The sequence below is a fragment of the Eptatretus burgeri genome, chromosome 3, assembly GCF_056783735.1.
Source record: "Eptatretus burgeri isolate ZD-2024b chromosome 3, Ebu_testis_v1, whole genome shotgun sequence".
Taxonomy (NCBI): Eukaryota; Metazoa; Chordata; class Myxini; order Myxiniformes; family Myxinidae; genus Eptatretus; species Eptatretus burgeri.
The window spans coordinates 105024945-105051570 of NC_140963.1; the positions used below are offsets into that span (position 1 = coordinate 105024945).

Genomic DNA, 26626 nt, shown 5'->3' on the forward strand with positions numbered 1-26626 from the left:
AAATTTGGGTGCCCCCGGTTGACCCACAATCACATTATACTGACCCCGGGGTCTAGTGGCCATATCACAGGTTGTAGTGGTCCGATTTGGATGATCTTGGTATCAAAATGCTCGTAAATCTCAGTTTTTGCATATTTTGCAGTAAGCATGGCGACTGAAGATCGAAAGGAGTTCCGAAAATACTGTTGCGATCCGTTCAGCTGCCATAAAACGAAACAACGAAAAGGTCTTCGCAATGTGTCAAATAATATATTGATGAAATTTTCTTCAAAGGTGAAAAAAGATGACAGACTTTGTACTTCGTGCAGAAAAAAAAAACTTTCTTAGTTGTCACCAGAGCGTATTGAAGAATCATCTTCGACCAGTTCAAAATTATCATCAGAAGGTAATATCGAAGGCATTGCAGAATCTATTTCGACAGATGAGGACGTGGAGGTTCTTGAGCGAGAAGCAGAAGTTGACCGATTAAACCAGTCATTATCGATGATAGGCGAAAGCCCATTCGACAAACAAAGGCGGAAAGGAACCCAGGGTACGTTCCTGAAAAGCAAAGTAAAGTGGAAGATTCTGTGCGAAAGAAATTTGAACTAGTTGCTGGACCAAGCACTGCGGAGAAAACACAAAATACAGCATCAAAATGTGATGAAAACTGCATGCCAAAGGTGATCAAAAGCCTGAAAGAAAAATAGGTTGCTTCGAGCCGTTCATTGCAAATAGATATACTGACAATATTTGCTTGGAATATGAGCATCAGAGGGATGATGAGTGAATTCAGTTGCTCCCAAGGAATGGCTGTGCAAGCCAAAAATTTAGAGAAAGAAAATGGTATGCTATCATCTCCAAATCCCAAACAGGGTAAAATATTGCCTGACAAAGTGAAACCCGCCGTAACTGAATTTTACCGAAGTGATGAAGTCAGCCGAATAATGCCGGGAAAAAAGGAATGTGTGGTGGTCAGGAATGAACATGGAAAAGACAAAATTCAAAAGCGCCTGGTACTAAACAATCTCAAGGAACTGTTTCAGAAATTCAAAGAGAAGAACCCTGGCTTGAAAGTTGGATTCACGAAGTTCGCCATGCTCTGTCCCTTGGAGTGTGTTCTGGCCGGTTCAGGCAGTACACACAGTGTATGGAATGTAATGCACTGTGTGTACTGTGATGGCAGTACACACAGTGTATGAAAGTGTATGGAACATTTCAAAATGTGAAACTCATGATGTTTGGTTCCAAAATTCCACAGATAGCCGAACTTCCTAGCTATCATCATGTGATATCACGCATAGTTTGTAACCCAGCACAAGCGGCATGTTATGTCAAAACTTGTGAAAGTTGCCCATCAATTGAAGACTTCAAAACCGAGCTACGGAGTGCTTATGAACTTGAGGATATTGATGACATTCAGTTTACACGGTGGACATCCACCGACAGATCTGAACTGAGCTCCATGGTCCTGCCTTTGGAAGAATTCATTCATCAATTCTTTGAAAACGCGGTGAAATTAGTGAGACACGACTTCATTGCCAAGGCCCAATCTCAGTTTCTGAAAAATAAGAAAGACGAAATCGGTGAAGGAGAATTTGTCATTATTGGAGACTTCTCAGAGAACTATTTGTTTGTCGTACAGGATGCGGCCCAAGGATTCCATTGGAACTGCTCTCAAGCGAAAATTCACCCCTGGGTTTACTATTTCAAATCGGACTATGGCAAATTAAACCACGATTCATTCACGATTATATCAGAATGCAATACTCACGATGTTGTCTCAGTCCACCTCTTCCAAAGAATGCTCATTGAACACTTGAAATCTTGCTTTGGAAATGTAAAGAAACTTTACTATTTCTCAGACGGTTGCGCTGGCCAATATAAGAATTGCAAAGCCTTCATAAACCTATGTTGTCACAAATCAGAGTATGGTATTGACGCAGAATGGCATTTTTTGCCACAAGTCATGGCAAGGGCCCTTCAGATGGCGTGGGAGGTACAGTCAAATGAGAAACAACACGTGAGAGCCTGTGTAGACCTTACGACAGTCAAATTATTTCTCCAAAAGATCTTTCTGCCTTTGCTGAAAATGGTTTGAATGAAATGAAGTTCGGTCACTGGATGCAAGAGGCGTATGACGAGAAAGAACGAAATCTGGAAGAAAGGTTAAAAACGGCCAAAACCAGAGCTGGAACTCAAAAACTTCATGCTTTCACCCCTATTTCTGAAACTGCTCTTCAAGTACACAAATTCAGCCTCATCGAGGAACACCATATCGAGTCAGCTCTTTCAAAATCTACACCAACTTTTAACGGGAAACTCTCAGGTAATGTCACAGTGCACTATGATGGAAAATGGTGGCTTGCCTGCATCATGGAAGCCTTTCAGGACACTCATGGGGTGAAAGTGAATTTTCTTCACCCAAACGGGCCCTCAAATAGTTTATTTTTTCCTGACATTGAAGATCACTGCATTTTAGACATTTCTGATATACTTCTTTCCGTAGAACCAAAAACTGCTACAGGTAGAACCTACACAATCAGTAAAAAAGAAAAACAGCTGTCAAATAAAACATTGGTTGGCAAAAAATCTTGACTACAATTTGCTAGGAAAAACTCTTACTCATACTCGTATCACTTCCAGTTCCTGCATGTGCATGTGGAAAAATTTATGTTCAATATACTGATATAGTGTTTTAGAAATCTTGTGTTCAAATATTGTGCTATGTATTGTGGCGTATTGTGTGTCCAGCACCCGAGTCCCTGAACAATAAAACCATCATCACACTTGAACCCTTTGAGATCCCATTTTCATTTATGCTGAGGTGTTGGAGTATACCCCTTCATATTCTCACACAAAAAAATCGGGACCATAGGTTTGGCTGGGGAGCGGGGGCCCAAGGTCAAAGGGCGCCCCAAACTATAACTTTTTGAATTAGTTTCAGAATGATTTTACTTTACGCGATTCGAAAGATCTCGCTTTTATGAGCATTTTGATACCAAGATCAGGCCAATCGGACCACTACAACCTCTACAACCTGTGATATGGCCTCTGGAAGATTGTGGGACAGCCGGGGGCGCCAAAATTTGGGTGGCGCCTAAAATGGTCCCCGATGGGCCCACAGGTCTAAAAGTTGGTATTTTGAGTTTTTTCACCCAAGTGAATCAATGACCGACATATGGGGAGAAAAATGAGGTATTCGTGTCGGGGAGGGTGTGTACACTTGACATGGAATGCCCCGGAGGAGGAATCATGGTCTGGGGCTGTTTTTCATGGTTCGGGATAGGCCACTTTGTTCCAGTGAAGGGAAATCTTAACACTACAGCATACAATGACATTTGAGACAATTCGGTGCTTCCAACTTTGTGGTAACAGCTTGGGGAGGCACTTTCCTGTTTCAGCAAGACAATGCCCCCATGCACAAAGTGAGGTCCATACAGACAGAAATGGTTTGTCGAGATCGGTGTGGACGAACTTGACTGGCCTGCACAGAGCCCTGACCTCAACCCCATCGAGCACCTTTGGGATGAATTGGAACGTCGACTGCGAGTCAGACCTAATCACCCAACATCAATGCCCATCCTCACTAATGCTCTTGTGGCTGAATAGAAGAAAATCCCCACAGCAATGTTACAACAACTAGTGGAAAGCCTTCCCAGAAGAGTGGTGGCTGTTATTGCAGCAAAGCAGGAACCAACTCCATATTAATGCCCATGATTTTGGAATGAGATTTTGGATGAGCAGGTGTACACATATTTTTGGCCATGTTGTGTATTTATGAGGGATTTCAAAAAAGAAAGACATTTACTTTCTTTTTCAGTGAGTTAACCTGATATTATCTGTGTGCTAAAGGATGGCAGAGGATGAAGAAAAATCAGATGTAGCTGCCTCAACCCCAAAGGAAAGTGACGAGGCCAGTGTTCAAGAGGATGAACCTAATGAACCCAAAGTTGCACACAATGATGTGCTCCTCAATCACTGGTGTTGGGTAAGACACTTTCTTGTTTTTTTTCACAATCTTTTCAGTGATGCACAATTTCATTTCACCTCAATTATCTTTCTGTCAGATCTGCAGCTTGGGTTGCACATCTGAAGAAACCCTTTTGGAGCATCGTAAAGGCCAGAAACACAGAAAGGTAGGTGCTGAATCGTTCTCCAAACATTCTTTGGAGATTTGAAGCGCAACTGACGGGAAGTGATATTGAGGGAGTGGGGGAGGAAATCTCCAATTTTAGAAAACAATAATAAGGATGATCCTGAAAACTCTTAAATCGGGGTGGTTTCCCAAAGAAAAAATACAACCAAACTCTCATCAGATTTAAAACAAGTTTGATGTCGTGTGCCACTGCAGACGACAACTAATTCCACCAGTTTTGCTTTCTAACATGCCCATCACACAAGGAAGGTCAATCTTATTAAAAATAGATAAATAAAAAGAAGATTTTGGGACATGGTCGACTCATAAAATATGTTTCCATTCTAAACAAATCTTAACACAGCCTCATTCAGTATCGAATATATTACTTGCTGTTTTACAAAGACGTAGCAGTGCATTGGGACTTTCATGATATAAATGGAAAATCGCACCAATGTCAACCTTGATTGTGTAATCCCTCAAATCTCTTTGGTAAAGCTTGCATTATTTTTACCTTCTGAGCTGTGCTCATTTGCTGCAATTTGGCACTTGCATTCCTGTTTTAAAAAGATTTCTCTTGGAATAAATAAACTACTTATTTCTAAGTAGTAATAGCATGGGCCTGTTGGGTAAGTGCATGATTGTGGGTGCTGATGGGCCCTGAGTAGGTGAACACTCCTGATTATTAAAGAACTGCAAAATTTATTAAAGATGCATGATATCGACATTTCACTGATCCAATAATCCAAACTTATTGCAACCTCAATTTTCACATGTGGATTCACAAACTACACTGCATTCAGACCAGACAGACCCAATAATAGAAGGGGTGCTGGAGCCCTCACCATCACACACAAAAACATCCTATTCCCCAACACTACTCACAACATGAAACAATATAAAGTCACTACCAGGTAACTATAGAAATTCCATGAAATGTAAAATGTGATTTCAACAATTTTATGCAAATATCAGTTCAACATCATGGTAATTTAATATTGTCTTACCATGTTCTCCCAAAAGATGTGTGACTAAATCAACTCCCCTCCCAAACCCAAGTCCTACACCCCTCCCCTGAAATCCTCAAACCCCTCCCCTCCCAACCCCAAGTCCTCAACCCCCCCTTCCAACCCCAAGTCATCAACCAGACACAGATGTACAGATAAGCTCATTATTGTATAGATCATACTTCTGCCTTTTCTCCATCCAAATCACAATAGGCAAAATTCTCCACAACCTAATCAACATCTACATACCACCTCAAAACTCTTGTCCACCACCATTTCAATCATCCCTGAATATACCCAGCTTATGTTTGTTGGTGACTTCAATGCCAAAGAACACCCTTTCTGGCTTTCCTCCCAAATAACTGATAAGAGAGATCCCTTTATTTTGTATCAGTTGGAGGAACTGGTTATTCTAAACGATCATGACCCTCTTACAAGACTTGTGCAAAGATCAAATGACATTCCCACTTTTCCTGACCTAGCACTATGCACTCACTTCACTATTAGCGACAATCACTTCATGCAAAACGGTTCACGACTTATCTTCCGATCACCTTCCTGTCATGATCACACTTCAATTTACTGATTTCACTCCACCCACCCAGAGAAGAACACATAACAACTGCAAAAAATTCAACTGGCCACTATTCACAGCATCTCTCCACTATTAACATACAATTCTTCAGCACCGTCGATAAAGCATTAGGGTATTTATTTATCAACAAAATAATAACAGCGAGCTTGAAACTTGTCCCAAGTGGACACATAAACTTCAACTCCAATTTCAGCCCAGAAATTAACAAATTGGTTAAAAACAAACTCACTTCAAACAGAGTAAAACAGAAACACCAGCAGCCAAAGATAACATTCACACAATAAACAGTACCATCACCAACCAATTCATTCAAGTTCAGAAATAAATTTAATTATGAAACAAACAAACCAGACTCTGTGGTGTCATGGTTGGAGCATCCGCTCTAAGGCTGGGAGGTCAGTGGCTCAAACCCTGGCCAAGTTATGCCAAAGACGTTCTCGAAAAATTTTTTACATACTGCTTCCTTGCTTGATGCTCAGCATTTATTAGGTTAGAGCATGGTCAAGCAACACTGGGAAGACAATGGCAAACCGCCCAGTATAACTCTTGCCAAGAACCTGCTTCGGGAGCACCAATACTCTTTAAAGAGTGGTACATCAAAATCAAATAATAAAACAAACAAAAGAAAAAATTTATGAAGAACAATTTATTACGAGCATTCACACATCCAAAAACGACGAAGCACCACCCTTCATTTGACAATGAAGCACAACCAACCCTAATGGTACAATTCCAAGAAATCCAGAACCAGTGAACAAACTAATCGATCATTATACAGTCACGAGTTAGAATCCAATATCCCCAATATACAGGGAGATGGAATGTGGAAGAAAAAAGTCTTTTTTTTGTTTTTTTTTGTATGCATCATCGAGGCTTGTGGAAATAGCTAGAGCAGAATGGAAGGGACCAAAATGAAAGGGGGAAACACCAACAGCAGAGTTCAAGTGAAAGTGAGATCAAGAGGGAGGGGGAGTACCCATGGGTGATCAAGCTACACACAAGCTGAATGAAACACAGGAAGAAGAGGAAGGGAAAGCGGGGATGAAACAGAAAAGGAACAAAGCAACTGATAACCACCAAATGAAAGGTGAGAGAGGGGTGGGTGAAGAATCACTTTATATGATAGATGGCATGAAACATCATGCTGTATGTCTTTTTGGCCCCATCTCTTAAGGGTGAAGAATCACTTAAAAAATTCGAACAGTCAGATCCGGATCCGGATCTTCACCAAAATCTAATCAGTTCGTCCTCGTCACACACCCAACCTGCCCACCAAATTTTATCTGAATCCATCCACTTCTTGAGATATCCTGCACACAAACAGACAAATAAACAAACAGAAAGACAGGAGTGAAAACATAACCTCCTTCCACCTTCGCTGGCAGAGGTAAATCGAATGGCACTCTGAGAGCGCATTCCTCCACCAGGCTGAACAGTTTTTGTTTTGTATCCCACTGATAGGCCGAATCGACACTATCGGTCAAAAGTTGTAGAACACCCCCATTTTTCCAGTTTTTACTGAAATTTAAGCAGTTCAAGTCCAGTGAATAACCTGAAATTGTACTGTTGCGAATTCGCGCCTGCCGGCGTGTGATCGGCCGCTCGACTCGAATGGCGGCCGCCTCGCCCACAGGAATGGACAATTCAGTCGTGACCCTCTCGGAACAACGCCGGGAGCTAGTAACGGGTGGGGATTTAACCCCACCACAATCGTGCCAATTGCCCACCCGCGCAGGATAAGGTTGCGCGCCAAATTCGACCTACCTAAGTACCTGCGCGAGTGGTCGACCGGGCGATCGTACCACGCCACAGGCCGATTCCGGACACGAACCGCTTAAGCGGTCCGTTCCGTGCTACAATGATAACCGAGCGGTGTTGTCGTCGGCCTTGACTGTTCCGATTAATTACCGGGCGTTTTAAACCCACTACGAACCCCTTACGTGATGCAAGATGGAGGGTCAATAAAAAAGGAAAAGAGACGAAGCAGAGCGGGAACAATTACACAAGCACGTTTAATTGCACACACAGACAGCATAGAAGGCACGTATTTACAGTCACAATAATAATGTACAACTAGAACGGGCACTCAGAGCGCATACCTTCGCCGCCACTACTTTTTTTGTTCTTGGTATGAGTGTGGGGAACTGGTTTCATATGAATGGTCTTATGACACAAACCACATATCTCTAATGTCATGACCCCCCCCGACTTTCGGGGGCTACGGACTTAACAACAATCAACTCACGTCGTTTTGGCGAGTCTTCACTCGCAAGCTCGATGATTACAACGTTTCAACAAGAGAAGGCAATCTCGTTTGATGCTGGTTTCATGCAAATCGAATAAGAATTGACTGAATTATGCCGAAAACCGCATATTTTTCAAGGGCGTGACCCCCCCCCCCCAGACATTTTACCCCAACCGGTGACATGTGTTATGACGTCATTGTGTCACAAGATTGGGCATTAAATTCTGAACATTTTGGTGCTGGGTCCATGTAAAGCAGACAAGAATTGACCGCGTTATGACAAAAACCGCATTTTTCAAGGTCGTGACCCCCCTGACCTTTGACCCCTAACCGGTAACAAGAGTATGGGCGTCATTGTGTCATATTGCATATCACAAGATGAGGCGTTGAATTCTGAACATTTTGGCGTTAGTTGCATGCAAATTGAATAAAAATTGACCGTGTTATCGTAAAAGACGATTTTGACCTTTTCGTGACCTTGACCTTGACCTTTGACCTGAACGATCCCAAAATCTAATCGAATGCTTCCTGGCTAATAACCAATCATCCCACCAAATTTCATGCAATTCGGTTTAATACTGTTTGAGTTATACGAATCACAAGATTACAAATAAATAAATAAATAAATAAATACACGCCGAGCAAAACATAACCTTTCACAGAATGCGAAGGTAATAAAGCAAGTCAAGCACAGTTGTAACGATAAGCCAAAGAAATACCACGACTAAAACCGACACATGGCAACACTTAAACAATACTACTTTAACGGAGACAGGCGCCACCCACAGTCATTTACACAAACCCAAAGGAAAAGCAAAGTGGCGACTTCCCTGTGGGCCGTCGAGTCCCTCTCCCACGTCCGTCAGCGTGGTCGTGCCTGGCCCCGACTCCTCTCGCGGTCGGCGAACCCTCTCCGGCACTCCTCGTCCGGACGCGCCGGTCCACCACACAACCGGCGCTGTCGCGTCTGCCGTCCGTGCCTCCGTTCACAGGTCGCTCGCCAAGCCGCGAGCGCAGGACCTCTTCCCCCCGACAAGACAAGCAGACAGGAAGCCTCGAAGAACCAAACTCTCAAACCAACTCGACCAACCGAAGACCAACTCTCGAACCAACTCGACCAACCGAAGACCAACTCTCTTAGCAACTCGACCCCCCCCAAGGTCCGTGTTGTCCGCCTTTTGTAGCGCGGGGCTCTGCCCTTCGCTCCGCCCTGTTTTCGGCCCCGCCTCCATTCGAGATTCTTGGAGAAGCCTCTCGAAGGGGGGCGTGCCCTCTCGCTCTCCCTCCACCCTGCCCCGTGCGGGGGCCGAGGGAGTCAGTCTTGGCTCAGAGCCAGGGAATTATTCCCCCAAAAAGAGGCCCCCACCTTTTCTCACCTTTGACCCCCGGCTCAGATCGCACTTCCCCCACACCGAGCGCGGAGAATTTCGACGGGAGAGACAGGCGGGAAAAGCCCCCGAGCATCGTTGTTGGTTTTTGTTTGTTCCTCCGCGGAGATCATAACTGCACGGGGCCTACTGAATGGCGAGTGGCGAAGATGTGGTGGCATAGATGGTGGAGGTGGCGTGGTTGGAGTGTGGTTGGCACTGTGGTGGGGATGGCGTGGTTGTTGAGATGCTGTTTGTTTGAAATAAAAGATAGAACAGAAAAATGGCTAACTCAAAGTGTCGCAGCCCGGATGGATCACATAAATTCCCTCTATACAATGGGTTTGGGCTAACTACACATGTACTTACAGAGATATCTCACCTGAGGGCCCTTTATTGTGTAATGCGAATTTCCACAACCGTAACAGTATAAAGCTAAGCGGTAAACTGCCAGAGGTTGAAAAACAAAAGTTTACGTCACCAAAAACTGAAAAATAATGCAAATTTCAGAGTTGTTGAAAAAGACCCTTTTCAGGGAACAAGTAATGGGTTAGTAACTGCAGCTGTTCTGCAGCAATGGAAGTAAATTAAGCCTTGACAGTTGATGCAAACAATTCCTACAGGTGTCCCAACTTTTGTTGATTAGTTACAAACCCTCTGTCAACATAAAAGCAGTGTTGGAACAGACTGTGATGCTACAACCTCTGAAGCATTATTTGGCCAATATTGCACTGCAGGAAGTCATATAATGCTATCATAATGGCGAGAAAAAGACAATTAACAAAGGAAGACAGACAGACCATTATAACCCTTAAAAGTGTAGGTTTTTCCTTTAGAGAAATTGCAAAGAAGCCAAAGGTGTCAGTGAATACAGTTTCCTACACCATCAAAAGGCACTTAAACTCTGACAGGAAGAGGTCTGGCAGACTCACAGCCACAACACAATCAGAAGACAAGTTTCTGAGAGTCAACAGCTTGCGTGATAGGCGGTTCACAGGACAGCAGCTTCAAGCACAGCTTAACACTGGTCGAAGTAAGGAAGTCTCAGTTTCAACTGTGAAGAGAAGACTTCGAGCTGCAGGTTTGACACGTCGAGTGGCAGGAAGAAAGCCATTGCTAAGAGGGCAAAATAAGAAAAAGAGGTTTGCCTGGGCCATGAAGCACCATCAGTGGACTACTGAAAACTGGAAGAAGGTCTTATGGACTGATGAATCAAAATTTGAAATCTTTGGTTCATCATGCTGGGTTTTTGTACACCGTCGAGTAGGTGAAAGGATGGTTCCTCATTGTGTGACACCAACTGTCAAGCATGGAGGAGGAAGCGTGATGATCTGGGGCTCCTTTGCTGGATCCAGAGTCGGCAACTTGCACAGAGTGACTGGCACCCTGAACCATGAGGGCTACTACAGCATTTTGCAGCGCCATGCAATACCCTCTGGTCTACGCCTAATTGGTCAGGGGTTCATCCTACAGCAAGATAACGACCCAAAACATACCTCCAGGCTATGTCAGAATTACCTTAGAAGAAAAGAACAAGACGGTAGGCTTCAAATCATGTAATGGCCAGCACAGTCTCCAGACTTAAACCCCATCACCTGGTTTGGGATGAACTGGACAGAAGGGTGAAAGCAAAGCAACCTACAAGTGCAACACATTTGTGGGAACTTCTGCAACAGTGTTGGGAAGAAATTTCCGAACAATATTTGATTTCCATCTGAGAAAGAATGCCATGAGTATGTTCGGCTGTTATTTCTGCAAAAGGTGGCAACTTTGATGAGTCACAAATTTAGATTAAATTTTGTTCAACAAAACGATTCCATGATTTATTTGTTATCTGCAATTGTTTATTTGTTCTATGCTTAAATTTCAGATTACATTGAAACTTTCAACTGCTTAAATTTCAGTAAAAACTGGAAAAATGGAGGTGTTCTAAAACTTTTGACCGGTAGTGTACATCCTGACCGGAACAAAAATCTCGTCAATTCGTCCTTGTCACACAACATGTCCACCAAATGTCATCCAAATTTGTCGACAACTTTTTGAGATAGCCTGCTCACAGACAGACAAACAGTGGTGAGATCTAACCTCCATCCACCGTTGGTGGCAAAGGTGAATATCTACAAATTTCAATCACCTCCAGACTGAATCAAAAATACTCCCAATCCACTATCACTAAGAAATGCGAGGTATGCAGTTTCATTCGAGTAGCATGCGCTCCCTTCTCATTCCTGCAACTGTCTATTCCTGCAACCCCCCCACCCCCCCCCCCCCAAATCAGACATTCAAAACAAAGATTCCACAGCTCATCATGACTCCAACATATTCAACAATATCCCTCCTCCTCCTTTTTAAAACCAAAAACACATCGTATTCACCGAAGCACCACCTCAATACAATACCACACCCCGAACAACATCCTCAATGCCCCTTTTCCCAATACACAACAGCCGTCTGTAGAAATGAGAGTGTACCTTGCCAAAATGCACTGTGGTCACCACCCATCCCTCAAACACTATTTACACTGGATTCGCTTTGCTCTGCTTTGCTTTGCTCATTCACTCTGCTCTTTCAAAACAACCTTTCTCTCCGTCCGCTCTCTCTCCATAATTGTTGATGGTTCAACATCTCTCTCCTTCTTGATCAACAGCAGTCTCCTCAGGGTTCTATCCTGTCTCCAACACTTAAAAACATCAATGACCTTTCTTCTACAAATAACCAAATGCACTCATAAGCTGATGACTCAACATTACATTCCTCCATGTTTTTCACATCTGCTCCACCTTCCCTCGCTCAATCTGCATATTGTCTCATCACAGCCACTTCTTTAAATTCGGATTTGTACTAGATCTCCCAGTGGAACAAATGTAATCAAGGTAAGTTTAATGCTTCTAAAACTAAATTTCTTCCCATATCTCTCTGTAGCTCCTCTCAATTCTCCAATCTTCTTTGAAAGCTTCAAAATTACACCATGTGATACGATAAACCTACGAGGTATCACTCTAACATCAAATTTATCCTGGAATCCACACATTACGACAATACCTAAGTTTGCCTCGAAGAAACTAGGAGTCCTGTTCATATGTCGAAGATTCATCTCCTCTGAACAGTTGCTTCAACGATATAAAGGATCGATTCATCGTTGTATAGAGTACTGCTCTCACATCTGGGGAGGCTCTGGCTCCACATACTTACTGGATGGAATTTAATCCAAAGGAATCTGACTTCTCAACTCTCCCAATCTTTCCTCAAAACTCGACCCATTCAAATTACACTGCAGAGTTTGCTCTCTTTCTCTTTTCTACAGATATTACTTCGGTTTCTGATCTCGAGATCTTGCTATTTGTGTACCTCTGCTGTTAGCGAGACTACAAAATACTCGACAAACCACCACATCACATGATTATTGTGTGGCCATTGGCAACTCAAGGGTGGGCTGTTGTGATGTTTGTTTCTTCCCCTTCACTACCAAACTCTGGAACTCTTTACCCCCTCATGTCTTTACAAACACTTATGAATTTCCCTTTTCAAAAAGCAGATTTTTTTTTCACTTCCTTGAAAACTCTGAGACTTCTCTCTTGCTTCACTTTTCTACCGACTAAGTTCTTTTATTTAAGGCCTGGGCTCAATGAGGACAAAATAGTCTGATTGGAGCCTTCAACATAAAAAAACCGCACGATCCCCACAATGCAGCACTGCTCCACACAACATAGCCCACTGACTTACTCGCCTTGCACTCACTCAACACACTTAAATGTCAATCCTTTAACATTACTTCCACCAAAGATCTCTTGGAGCGATGAAGGTAAGGGGAAGGAGATCAGTGACATTTAAGTCATTCTTCATTGTGTCCTTTGTGGCACTCACCACTTTAGATGACAAAGGTTTTTATTTTTTCTTTATTTGGAAAAAAACTATTCCCTTTAAATTCATTTCTTGCTCTTCCATGAGCCTTGCTCTTGTGGAGGAAGAAAAACAACAAGCTATCATTTCCACCAGTTGTACAACAGGCTTGAAAGATGATGCACCCAAAACAGGCATTCCCAATTTTGCACATCAGTTGACACCATGATGAACCCTTGCACTGCAGTACATTGTAAACTTGGCTGTAATTTATAGTGTTTTGTAGGCCGACTCAGCGCAGCCCTTTCTGGTTTTGATGGAAAAGTTGCATCGGTTAAACGACCTCTTTAAGTGGCAAATATTTTTTAATGGAAGCATGTTTTGAACAACTAATTGTCTAAAACCTTTTTGTTTTAAAAACGAGTTTTATTGCTTTTTTAGACTTCAGTACTTGTGTGTTTGTTTTCTTTGGGGAGGGGGTGGGGGTGAGGAGCAAAGGTGATGGCAGGTGGCAAGAGCCTGTATTGGTAGAGAAAGCTGCTTCTAAGAATATTTATAATTTTTAAATATCTGAAAAGAGCTTTCTTCCAATTTGCTGTTCAAGTGCTTCCCAGAACTTGAATTGTCATGTCACAACCAGCATTTTTTTTTCTCCTCTATTTGTAAACTGTTTGTTTTACAAGAGTGGATTAATTAGTGAAAGCACTTTTCTTTTCCTTTACATTAAGAAGGCTCCAATAGAATAAACCTAATCTTGATAACACAGATAACCTTTTACCTCACAAAACACCAACAACCAATTTTGTCACAGCCACATGATGTCACTTGTTGCAAGCAAAAACACAAAATGGCAGCATTGATACCCATCTGCACGAATTAGTAACAATTAGCATCTGCACAAAAACCGAATTAGCAACTGAATTTAAAGAAGTGGCTGTGATGAGACAATATGTGGATTGAGCGAGGCAATTAGCATCATTAGCAATTAGCACCAACAGTGTTAATTAGCTAATTAGAATTGGCTTGTTCTGGTTCCTATAACATTGCTGCAAGTGTTAAATCTCCACATGGGCTTGTTGACTTAAAGTTGTGAAGTTAAAGGAATCTTGAGAATTTTTATACTTTTTGCTGACGCCTTGCCAATTGCTGTTCGGGTGAGGGTGCCTTAGATTGTTGTTGGTTCCATTTATTATTCCTACATGTTTCGAAAAAAAAATACAGGAGGATGTTGTAATCAGCCCCGTCTGTCTCTGTCTGTTTGTCCGTCTTGCTATTTCCTCTGAAATGATTGGGCAGAAATTCACCAAACTTGGTAGGTCAACACATTGACAAGAAGGTGCAAGAGTAGTCATACTCTCATGGCCAAAAATATTGGCACCCTTGCACTTTTTTCAAATCACTCACAATTTTCTTGAAAAATATGTTGAAACTGGCAAAAGTATTTTGTCTCCGCAATTCTTTATTTCACTGTTGATATTGCAGTACGTTTGTTTTTGATTCAGAATTTAATATATCCTTTTAAATCAGAAAATAAAAGGAAATGGCATTGACAAAATTATTGACACCCTCGACTTGATATTTGGTAGCACAGCATTTGGACAAAATAACTGCAGTCAACACTTCCTATAGCCATGAATGAGCTTCCTGCAACTCTCTACTGGCAGTTTTGCCCACTCTTCTTCTGCAAGCTCCTCCAGTTCTCCCAGATTTGAAGGGTGCCTTCTCCCAACTGCTGTTTTCAGATCTCCCCAGAGGTGTTCAATGGGATTTAGATCTGGACTCATTGCTGGCCACTTCAGAACAGTCCAGTGTTTTGTCTTGAATCATTCCTGGGTGCTTTTGAAGTGTGTTTGGGGTCATTGTCCTGCTTTGAGACCCATGTCCTTCGATGGAGACACTGGGTTGAACATTGTGCTCCAAATGCCTGAGTAATCTCCTGATTTCATGATGCCATGCACATATTCAAGCCATCCAGTGCCAGAGGCAGCACAGCAACCCCAAAACATCACTGAACCTCTTCCATGATTGACTGCAGGGAAGGTGTTCTTTTCTTTGAAGGCTTCATTTTGTTTTCTGTAAACATAGAGATGATGTGCTTTTCCAAAAAGCTCTACTTTGGTCTCATCTGTCCACAGGATATTCTCCACGAAGGGTTTTGGCTTGTTCAGGTGTGTTTTGGCAAACTCTAGTCAGGCTTTCTTATGTCTCTCTCGGCAGTGGGGTCCTCTTGGGTCTCCTACCATAGAACCCCCTTTCATTGAGTTGACAACGGATGGTGTGAGTTGAAACTGTCATACCTTGTGTCTGAAGCTCATCATGAATCTGTTTGGCAGTTGATCGAAGTGCTTTCTCCACCATTTGAACAATCCTTCGCTGCAATCTTCGATCAAGTTTTCTCTTGCAGCCATCTTCAGGGAGGTTGGCTGGTGCCATGGGCCTTAAATTTCCTGATAACATTGCGCATGATGGACACATGAACATCAAGGTCTCTGAAGATGGACTTGTAGCCTTGAGATTGTCCATACTTGGCGACAATCTTGTGTCTGACCTCAGACAATTCTCTGTTTTTATTTCTTTTCTCCATGCTCATTGCGGTACACAGTGACACAAAATGGCAGAATGACTCCTTTTCTCTATTCAAACTCGTTGAATGAGTGGTTTTTATATTGCAGATACCTGCAACTCACCACAGGTGAGTTCAATTCCAAAGTATAGGAGAATCACCTGCTTGAAACCTAATTATTTCTCAACACTTTTAAAATGTGCGAATAACATTGTCTGGGTCATTTTATGATTTCTGTGTGGAATAAGCTAAGATTTAGTTGTTTTTTCAACTTTTTTGTTTTGTTCCATGGCAAACCAAAGAAATACATATGTGGACACCAAAATATTTTTTTATTTCAACAAATTTCTGGAAGAAAAGGTGCATTATTTGAAAAAAGTGCAAGGGTGCCAATATTTTTGGCCACGACAGTATTTGGCCACGCCCCAAGAGGCGGGGTAAAAATTTCAAATCCTGGAAAATGCAATTATGGGCACATTTTTTAATGGCGCTTTGTATCTGCAATCAACTTATGGGGACGCATGGACCATGTAATGATTTCTTTGAATTTAATCCCCGCTTCTTCCCTTCTATCTTGCATCTTCTTGGACCTTTTGAAAAGTCTTTACAAGACAAAAAAAGTGCACTAATCACTTTAATACATAACTATTGCACAAATATACAATTTTTTTTACATTTAGGTTGTTAAAATCTCAGTAGAAGAAAATATCTATCGAGAAAGAGGGGGGAAAACTTTTACAACACAAGTTATTATGTTGCCAAAACGAAGTTTTTGCAAGATATGTTAGTCAGCTTGTATGTTTTTTTGTTTGTTTGTTTGTCTGTAATCACATATAAAAAATTCTGCAGAGCACAGTTATCATTGGAAATTTTTGTAACTTCGCATATCAGAGGCCTATAGAGGTCCCTTTCAGCGCACAAAATTTTGAAGGTCAAGGTCACTTTGTCGCAAATCAGGGGAGTCGACGAAACCCTTATTTTTTGAGTAATTTTGATCGGATCGTCTTCAAACTTAATGGGAATATAGTTCATAGTCTGGCGCTCAGCTGATTAATTTTTGGTGGCGATTGGCCTTGACCTTCATATGTTTTTTTTAATTTTTTTATTTTTTATTTTTGTCTGTAATCAAGTATAAATCACTCTGCAGAGCACAGTTATCATTGGAAATTTTTGTAACTTCGCATATCAGAGGCCTATAGAGGTCCCTTTCAGCGCATAAAATTTTGAAGGTCAAGGTCACTTTGTCGCAAATCAGGGGAGTCGACGAAACCCTTATTTTTTGAGTAATTTTAATCAAATCGTCTCCAAAATTTATGGGAATGTAGTATATGGTCTGGCGCTCAGCTCATTAGTTTTTGGTGGCGATTGGCCTTGACCTTCATGGTTAGCGCCTGAGGTCAAACATATTTGACCCCAAGGTCAAATTTTCAAGTTTTTGGAACCATATCGTGTAGTACCTCAAATTGAACACCTCGATGAGTGCTTTCTAGATATGTCAAGCTTGAGACATTATGATGTCATTTGGTGACGTTATGAGGCAAACACATTTTTCATGGTTACTCTGTAGAACGATTCTCATCGGAATCTCTCGGAGGCAGATGTTCCTCAAGGAGTCGCTCCTGGTGGATAGCAGCTCTGTTCACCTCAGTGTGACCTTAAAGAAGTCACACGTGGTCACCTTTTGGCAAGATACGGGTCACCCTGCGGGTGACATTGGTTTATTTGAATTGTTTGTTTACTTGATGATTCAACATCGAAAGGTGCTTTTACTTATTGACTCGCTATTGTTTTACTTCCTCATTCATTGAATTTTAAACGCGTGAATGAGGTACAAGTTTGAATGCTGTCATTTGCATGACAGACCATTGAGGGGACTGTTTAGAAATGAATGTCATTGCCTCCCTAAACTGCATATTTGTTGTTTTTATTTTTTGATGTTCCCTTCTTCATCTGTGCTGAAGAAGGGGATATTTTGATGGAGTCTTATGAAAGGTTGCTGGCGCTACTTGCCTTGCAATAACAGAATGTTTCCAGTGTTTCATTACAGTGGCGACAGATAATCACTAAACTCTCCTGCTTGTTTTTTTCCCCCGGAATTGATGAAATTCCTTGGGGAAAACTTTCCAGGCCGAGGCAGCATTGGGACTCGGCGGTGAGTAAGACAGGATTATACAATCTTGTCGACTCGTGTGACTTTGTTGCACAAATTACTTCAGATGACTTGTTTTCTGGAACTTGTTTTGTGTTTCTGCCTGCAAGCCATGGCAATGGTTGAGTGCTGACTAAAATACAAATGCACTGTCACACAACTATATGTCTTACACTGGGTCGTCACTTGCCACACAAATGTTGTCACAAAAGCTTGCATATGATGTGCTCATAAGTGGATGTTCCACGTAAGCTGTGCAAGCAACGTTACGTATTATACCGTGACGTACTGTGATGACATTCGAATATGGACTCGAGCCTGACTCGTGCCTGATGCCAGGATCTTTTGAGGCTACGTTTTCACTCATTGGGCACCACCGTACACTTTTGCACTCTCAGTAAATGCACACACCGAACCAAGCTAACTGCTCTTGGCAGGACTTGCAGGCAGAATCGTTGCACCTTTTGCAGAAATACAGTACATTGTGCTTTCAGAGAGCACGCTTTCTGTCATTTCTTAGCTATGTCTCGTCATCAGTTCTCAGAAGGATGATTAAAGTCTGCGAAACTGCCTTAAACTGTTTGAGAAGCTTGCAAAATGATGGCCATTGTTTTGATCGTGACTGCTGAAGTTTTTGGGGACACATCTTGCTGGTATCTTGGGCAAGTCCAAGTGTTCACGGGTGACAGTAAAAACCATGCCTTGAGAAATTCTTCTTTTGTGACCATAACAAGACAATCCTCCATGATTAATGCGTTGACCTGAACAACAGTTTGTGGGTTGATCGCATCTGTCAGCCATCTTGACGTGGGTTCATCTTGGAAGGACTAGTATCCACACTTAGTCAGCATCCATTTTGCTCCAGTGGAATACGAGGGTGGTCCTTCATAAAAAAAGGGTTCACCGTACATTTTGAATTTCTTTGGAGCTGTTACCTTCGCATAAATATTTGACACCATTGCTCAAATTTTTTTTTCTTTGTATAATCCAGAGCTTTGCCATGTCATAACTGCATGACGTGGCAAACCTCTGGATTATACTCTAAAACAACAAACAATGTAACATCAATGAAACTCATTGCACATATCAAACGTACATGAAAGATTATATTGAGCAAAACACCGCAGCTCTTGGGTGCCAACGAATACCCCGTCCCTCGAACTTTTTGAATGACAATCGTATGTTTTCCATTTTTGAAATGAAGGAATTTGTTCAAATATTTGATGTTGCCACTCAGTCAGCATACATTATCACATGAGACTGGAAAGATAATTTGGTGAACTGTTTAATTTTCATTCTTTTGCAGACAAAAGCAAACCACAGGAAAGCAAGTCACAGACTTTACCAGATAAGCCAAAAAATGCTTCCATGAAAGAAGCTGTTAAAGGTCAGTTAAAAAAATAAAGTTTTGTGCTGCCCGATGTTGTCATTTTCCTTACCTGTATTTTAAAAAGATTTTTCTTGACATAATTATGCTGTTTCTACTTTTTTAACATCCTATCATTGATGTTCTTTCTGTAATTGCTACCTCTGTCACCGGAATTGGACGGTTGGGTCGGTGACAAGAACAAGCCGGTTTGATTTGGGTTAAGGTCCAGATGCAGATCCGGCTCATGAATCAGTGGGATGCAAAATGTAAACTATTCAGCTTGGCAGAGGTATACGCTCCACCGAGTGCTGTTCTTGTTGATGATTACGTTTTATTCATAAAATAGCATCACTTTCATTGCAGCAACTTCCATACCTTTTGGAGCAGTTCCAACATGCCAGCTGTTTCTTCCATAGTTGTATTTAGTGATGGTACCAGTGAAAAATACAATATAATGAGTTCACTTACAAGTAACTTCAACACAGGAGGAGGTCACTCGGCCCATCAAAGCCTGTGCCCTAGTTGTTTGTGCATGCTCTATCCTTCATAAATGCTGACCATCAAGCAAGGAAGCAGCATGTACCATTTTTAGGTCATCTCTACCGCGATGACCCAATAAAGCCGGACCAAATGTCTGTCCGTCCGTCCGTACATCCGTATGTCAACAATTTTTCTTTCCGATCTTGATGAAATTTAGTATGTGGGTAGAGATCGATGAGTGTTGCACAACGATATAACTTTTGTCCGGGTTCAAGGTCAGGGTCAAGGTCACGAGATCACGTAAGTTATAAAAATCGCCATTTTCAAAACCTATCTAGTCTGCCATTCTCCAAGATATTCGGCAACTGTTTATTGATTATGATAGTAAAAAATATTATTTTGTATCTAACTGGACAGATTTTTGAATTTCCGTCCCGTTTGGCCGCCACGTAACCTGGAAGATGGTCAAAAACACCTCCCGGTACAAAGAAAACTTTTTACTTCCGATCTTGATGAAATTTGGTTTGTGGGTAGAGGTCGATGAGTGATACCCAACGACATATTTTTTCCCGGATTCGAAGTCAGGATCAAGGTCACGAAAGTTGTGAAAGTCGCCATTTTCAAAACCTATCTCGTCTCTCAATGTAGGAGATATCTGGCAACGGTTCATCGATTTATGATAGTAAAAAACATTATAGAGATGACCGTCACCCCCACACGGGGGTAATTTTTAGTCTTGCAACTACACAGCTTCGGTTTGAACAGCTGACCTCCCAGACTCAGAGCGGACACTCAAACGATTACACTACCGAGTCTGAGTAGTACTGTTGGAGAGAGAAAGAGCCTGCCGTTCTCTTGAATGGAGTGAACATGCATTGTCACAGCTTTCAGAACATGGCAGATCGAGCAGGACACCACTCAATCACGCAGTTGCATTCCGGAATGCGTGATCGGCTCATAGGTGATACGGATATAAAATAAAATAATGGCAATAACAGGGCTTTGTTTTACAAACAGCCCATGCAGTGCATGCAATTTGGACCATAATAACACTTTGATGATTTTATCTTGTACTTGCAGATAACTTGGTTCCACTCTGCTGTTGTGAGAGAATTTGATCATAAAAGTGTGTGGAATGTTTAGGGAGTTTGCTAGGAATGTCCTTTGACAGGACAACAGCATCAACCTTCTTCAGGTTCTTGTCCTCTTCTTTCTTCAAGTCCTCATGCCCTCTTCCACCCCCCCCCCCAGCCCCAAGTGCTCAACCCTAAGTATTCAGACTTAGGTTCGTTCATCACCCCCACTGAATAGCTCTCTGTCCCCTATCTACCCCCTCCCATCCCAACGCTGTCTTCTCCTCCACATTTCTTCTTGAAGTCGTCAACTCTCCCCTCCCAATTCCAAGTCCACATCATAGTCACTCACTGTTAAGAGTGCTAAGGTTTCTCTGTGAAGTAAATCGACAAAAAGGTAATAACACGTTGGATGGAATTGACAATAGTTTGTGATTATATATATTTTTTCTTCCGGTAGGTGCTTGAACCAGCAATGCTGAGCCTATGCACCACCCATGTTTGCCAGGCACACAAATGCACACACCTCAAAATTGCATGAATATCAATATTTTTAGACCTCCTCATGCACTCTCTTGGCCAAATAGCTCTTAAATGAGGTATCATTCAGCATTATGTGTGCTGTGTTTATGACGTTTAGTCCATTCAAACATTATTGCGCATTTGGCATTTATATAGGTTTTATAGATATAGACAACATGTAATGTTCTATAATAACCTATGTTATGCTCCAGAAAAAAACAGCAGTAAAATCGGGAATTTTTTTTTTCAAAATGTGAATATACATTGGTCCAATAATCTACTGTGCAGTGCGGTGCTGCTCCCCACAGCAGATTTACATTCACTTCGACTTTATAGGCATGTAACTAACTGAACAGTTATGTCAATGAAAAGATGAAATCAACATGAACTTTTGGAAATATCACTACCATTTCATGTTCTGTGTTTTAGCTTGTCCATGAGCAGAAACACTGTACAAAGAAAGAAAAGGATTTCACTTTAAGATTAAATTATGATTCAAGAAGAAGTTTGACGTTTGGTGCATTCCTGGTTTCGAAGTTCAACATAGCAACAAAAATGAACATTTACTTTTCAAAATTTATATTTTACGATTAAACAAATCAAACTAAAATATGCTAATTGAATGCAAGTATGTAAGAACGAACCTACCTTATAGAGAACGGCCTGCTCTATCTCCACCAAATTTTTCACACAAGCTGGTGGAACCCAGAGCCAGGTCTTGGGCATGAAATACATCACCCCACTTCCGGGAGAGTGTGAGATAACTTGCAATTTTTGTCTGTACATGAAGCATAGTGCAAGTGGTTTCACCACTTCTCCTGTCGGAGGGAGGCAGTGTTTAGGGTAGAGAAACGACAAAAGGCATGGCATCGTGCGAGTGATTCACTGACACCATATTTCATTTCTGGATGGAGTGGGTGTTATGAGTCCTTGGCAATCTGAATAATTTTTGCTCATGATTTTGCACTGCATATGCAAGATTATAAATCAGGAAGATGGTGCATTGTGAGTGTCTTGCTTTCTTCAGGTACTCAAGTGAAATGGGGAAACAAAACACTCGTGCTCATGATGAAAATATAGATTTGTGCGAAAGACGGGAAAATGTTCCCAGCTTTATTTTGTGATCCATTGAAATGAGATGCAAAGAAGGGTAATTGAATGGTGTCCAAATGCTACTTCTATGATGGAAATATCACTACCTGAATACTTGAATGAGTCACTGCTGGTGTCACTTTTCGCACATTGACCCTCCAAATTTATTTGCAGTCTTTCACACACAATAAGTGCTTAAAGTTTTCTCAATAATTGCAAGGGTTCAAGGCTTCGTTGTGAATGGGGATGTTCACGTGTGCATTTATCTCTCGAGCAGGCCGAAAGGGGCTGGGGCATTATATTGCGATATTTCAAAATCATCCATGCATTATAACCATGTTGTTGTCCCCAGCTATAACTGTCACCCTGGTCTTTCACAGCCCATCCCTCGGATGGATGTTAGATTGGGCATCCCATTTGCATTATAATGCTTTTCTCAACTGCTCGAGGCTTTCTGAGCTTAGCCTATGTCACTGGGGCTGAAGGCCCCCCTTCCCCATTCCCCATCTGACAATACTTTGGAATGCGTAACACGTTATCGGAACTTTCAATACAAGGCAATGGAAATTCAACATTTGGTGTTGTCTCTGAGAGTGATAACTAAATGGAGCTCAAGAAAAACAAATGTTTAAAGGTGCTTTTACATTTAAATTGGAATGTCATCTTAAAATAATATTTGTTTTTCTTCTATATAGTTCGGTACTGTACCTGAAAATTACATTTGTTTCAGATGTATCATTTGCAATTGAAATTCAAGGAATCTCTTTTTATTTTTATTTATTTCTGTTGCCGCTTTGGAAGGTCATTGTATGATATTGTATAAAATGCATCATGAAGTTGTTTGGGTTATCTTCTCTTGCAGGCCAAGCAAAATTGCAGGAAGCAAAGACACATATGTTGGGTGATCTTTTGGATAATAATGCTACGGATGAAGCCATCATCGGTCAGTAGAAAACAAAATTATTGCATTTCATAGATATTAAATTATCGCTTGCGTTTGAAGGAAAAATATATTTGTTAGTAGTATGAAGACAGAGGCTTTGATGCAGAAATGTGTACTATTTCTCAAAGTCGCAATATTCTCTCGCTTACGCTCCCTCATATTTCTCCTTTTCAAATTGGAGCACGTTACTTCGTCATAGCCCTCCCTTTTGATACTACTCCCCCTGCTGGGGGCTGGGCTTCACTCCCCTTTCATATGATCATTTCTTGAATCAAATTGAGTCGTCATATAGAGATACGAAAATGTTTGTTTGATTTTCAGGAATAACTTAATCTCCTCATCATTTAAAAATAATGCAGCGGTAGCCTGTTAAAACCCCCAACCCCATTTTTTAAATTAATACTTGTACTTTAAACCCAAAAGGTAATGTATTTATTCCATCACTCGTATATCTTTTATCATCAAATGCTGTTCGAGCTTTCTTACTAACAGTCTCTGAGAATATTTCATGTTTATAATTTGTAATAAGATTAATCTCTCCATAAACATCCTTTCTCTTCCATGTACATTCAAGGTAATGTTGAAAGTTCATGGTCTTTTTTAATACAGTCTTCTTTCGACTTTTAAGTTTCTTTTCACATTTGAATTCATTTAACCCTTTCGTAATGTATTTATAAGCATATGCCTTTGATATAACACTTATCAATTCACTTTGTATCCTTTCACCTAATTCATCTTTAAATTTACCAATAACCTTTTTATTCTTATTCAAAAAGAGTGGGTTATTAGGATCATAATTACTTGTATCATAAATATCTTTATCTTCTTTCATATCCTGATAAACATAATCTGTATTTGTCTCAAGTATGAAGCTATCCGTATCCATATATAGCAATGCAATATTCTCACCATATCATTTCTTTACATTATTATAAAAGTAATCATGCATTAAATACTTTGAAAGATCTAAAACAGATGTTCCCACAGAAGTTGGTTTATCCATCTTTATACTCTCTTTATTCAAATGAACAGCACAAAAATTATCTGTAAATATTTTTACTCTTTTAAAGCTTGGTTTATTTAGCAACTTCTCTGCCTGCTTCCAAGTTGTAGCAAGTCTTACATTTTGTCCATTCCTTATATTTTCCATTGTTTTACCAAATACAGAATTATTTATCAACTTGTAAAAGTCCTTCTCAGAATCATTATTAGCCTTTGTTCTCATCCTCGTATTAAAATCAACATATTTACCTAACCAATGACTTTGACTAAACTTTAGTGCCCGATGTACTTTTTCAACTTGTCGTCCTGCTTCTCCAAATTGCTTTAGATTTCTTTGATGTAAAACATACTTCTCTTTATCAAACAATGTTGTTAGTAATTTAGTCGTGGGAATATATTTAAAATCATTTGAAGAACTGACAAAGTTGTTGATAACCACCGAATAGCTATTGATCGGGGATCTATTTTTCAGCTCCATAAGGATGGTTTTTATGTTTGTCATGAAGTTTTCTCGTGTAGTTCAAATCTACTTCAAAATAATATCCATAATCCCGTTTATCTAAATCTTCTTGACTTGTGATCACATGATCAAAGATAGATTTGTACTCGTATTCTTTCACCCATTTAAAATTACCATAGGGTTGAGATTCAAAGATTGCCCAGCCATACAAGTTATTAGCATCAAAGTACATGAAGTAAAATGTGGGCTTATCAGGTAAGAAGTCTGGAAGATATTTATTATTTGCCTTTGCATATTTCTTTGAACAAACTTGTGAAATTCCTCCTCTTTTAGCCTTCTCAATCATCAAGAGCATATCCACATCACTTTGAAGATCAAGGGCTTATTTCATCATTTTTAACATAGCGCTCCAGGCTAGTCCAGGAGATGTATAATAATGGCCAGCATCAAGTCCATAGGAATCTTTATTATAACAAACTTCTCTAAATTTCTCAAACACATCAGCGAGTAATAAAGCATCAGTTAATAAATAAAGGTCATGATGTTCACCCACATTCTTTGTCTCAAACTCTTTTTAAACTTGTTTTGCTCTTTCATATTCTTCACCTGTAATATGACATCTTCCCAACTTGTTATAAAAACACTTTTGAGGAGGAAGTCTTGTTTCTTTAAATCTTTCAAAGGAATCCATATAATCATATGGGTAAATGCCCTTTTTAGAAAGAAGAAAAATGTCTATCCAAGTCGGCTTCAGTCCTAAATTGACGAGAAAGTATATGAAAAAAGAGATGTTTGAAACCAAAGAACTTAGAGGGCTTGTCCTAAATTTACAAGAGTCAAGAAATCTAATATTTGTATTTACATCCATTTCATAAGTATAAATCTGTTTTGTAAATGAGATGCAATTTTGATCTGTATTAGGAATTGCTGTTATCTTTCCAGGAGTCTTACTTAGTTCTTTTATAAAGAGATGTGCATCATAATGACAATTATTATGAAGAAATCCAGGTATGAATGTCAGGATTCTATAATTAAGATTACAATTATTATGAGCTGCTCCTCCATATTTTCCTGTTATATGGCAATGATCCCTAACCCTTTTATCAGTTTTTACCAAAGCCTCTGAGCATATATGACAAATCCTGTTTCTTCAAATTCTTTCTCTTCATTTGGAGATAAGTCAAGGTGTTTATTTTTTTTGACATAATTTCAGTTAGCTTAATACAATCATCCTCAGTCCTTTTAACAAATCAGCAGCATCAGGTCTTCTATTCAACTCCAACTTATCATATTCACTTCCTACAGATTATTTAATGTAATAACTCAACCCGCAAGGGATATGCTTTTGATATTTTTTTAATATCATCAGTCTTTTCCAAGATGCTCTCAAAATCAGCATATATTAAAATGGGTGTTTTATTCATTTGTTTCATTAAATACAACTTTCTCTCCTGGTCCTGGCATCTCAACAACTGCTGCTTTATGATTAGAACAATACTTTAAATGTTTCTCAAGTCTTTGTTGAGATCGAAAGATATTTAGACATCTCTTACAAGGATATGATTTATGCTTTGATTTATAAACTTGACTACTTAACAATCCAGAAAAGTTTTTGATATCAGCATAATAAGCGGTTTCTTTATTAGTGAAATATAGGAGATCGACATGCTGGTCATTTGACCAATTACACTGAACAACAAAAAAATTTTACTGGAGATGTGTAAAGTGATTTAGACTAATTTGGGTACGCTGATTTCAAAAATCATGACCGTTTTGCTGTATCACGTCAGGATTTTCAGTAA

General features: G+C 40.5%; 1 protein-coding gene across 1 annotated transcript in view; it reads left to right on the forward strand.

Moving 5' to 3' along the window:
- The window catches only part of LOC147030578 (uncharacterized), a 263534-nt gene that overhangs the window by 150952 nt on the left and 85956 nt on the right, over window positions 1–26626 (forward strand). Inside the window, 5 exon segments of the mRNA XM_085872191.1 lie at window positions 3835–3970; window positions 4050–4118; window positions 17862–17886; window positions 19190–19270; window positions 23282–23362. Of these exon segments, the coding sequence (XP_085728317.1) occupies window positions 3835–3970; window positions 4050–4118; window positions 17862–17886; window positions 19190–19270; window positions 23282–23362 (392 nt within the window).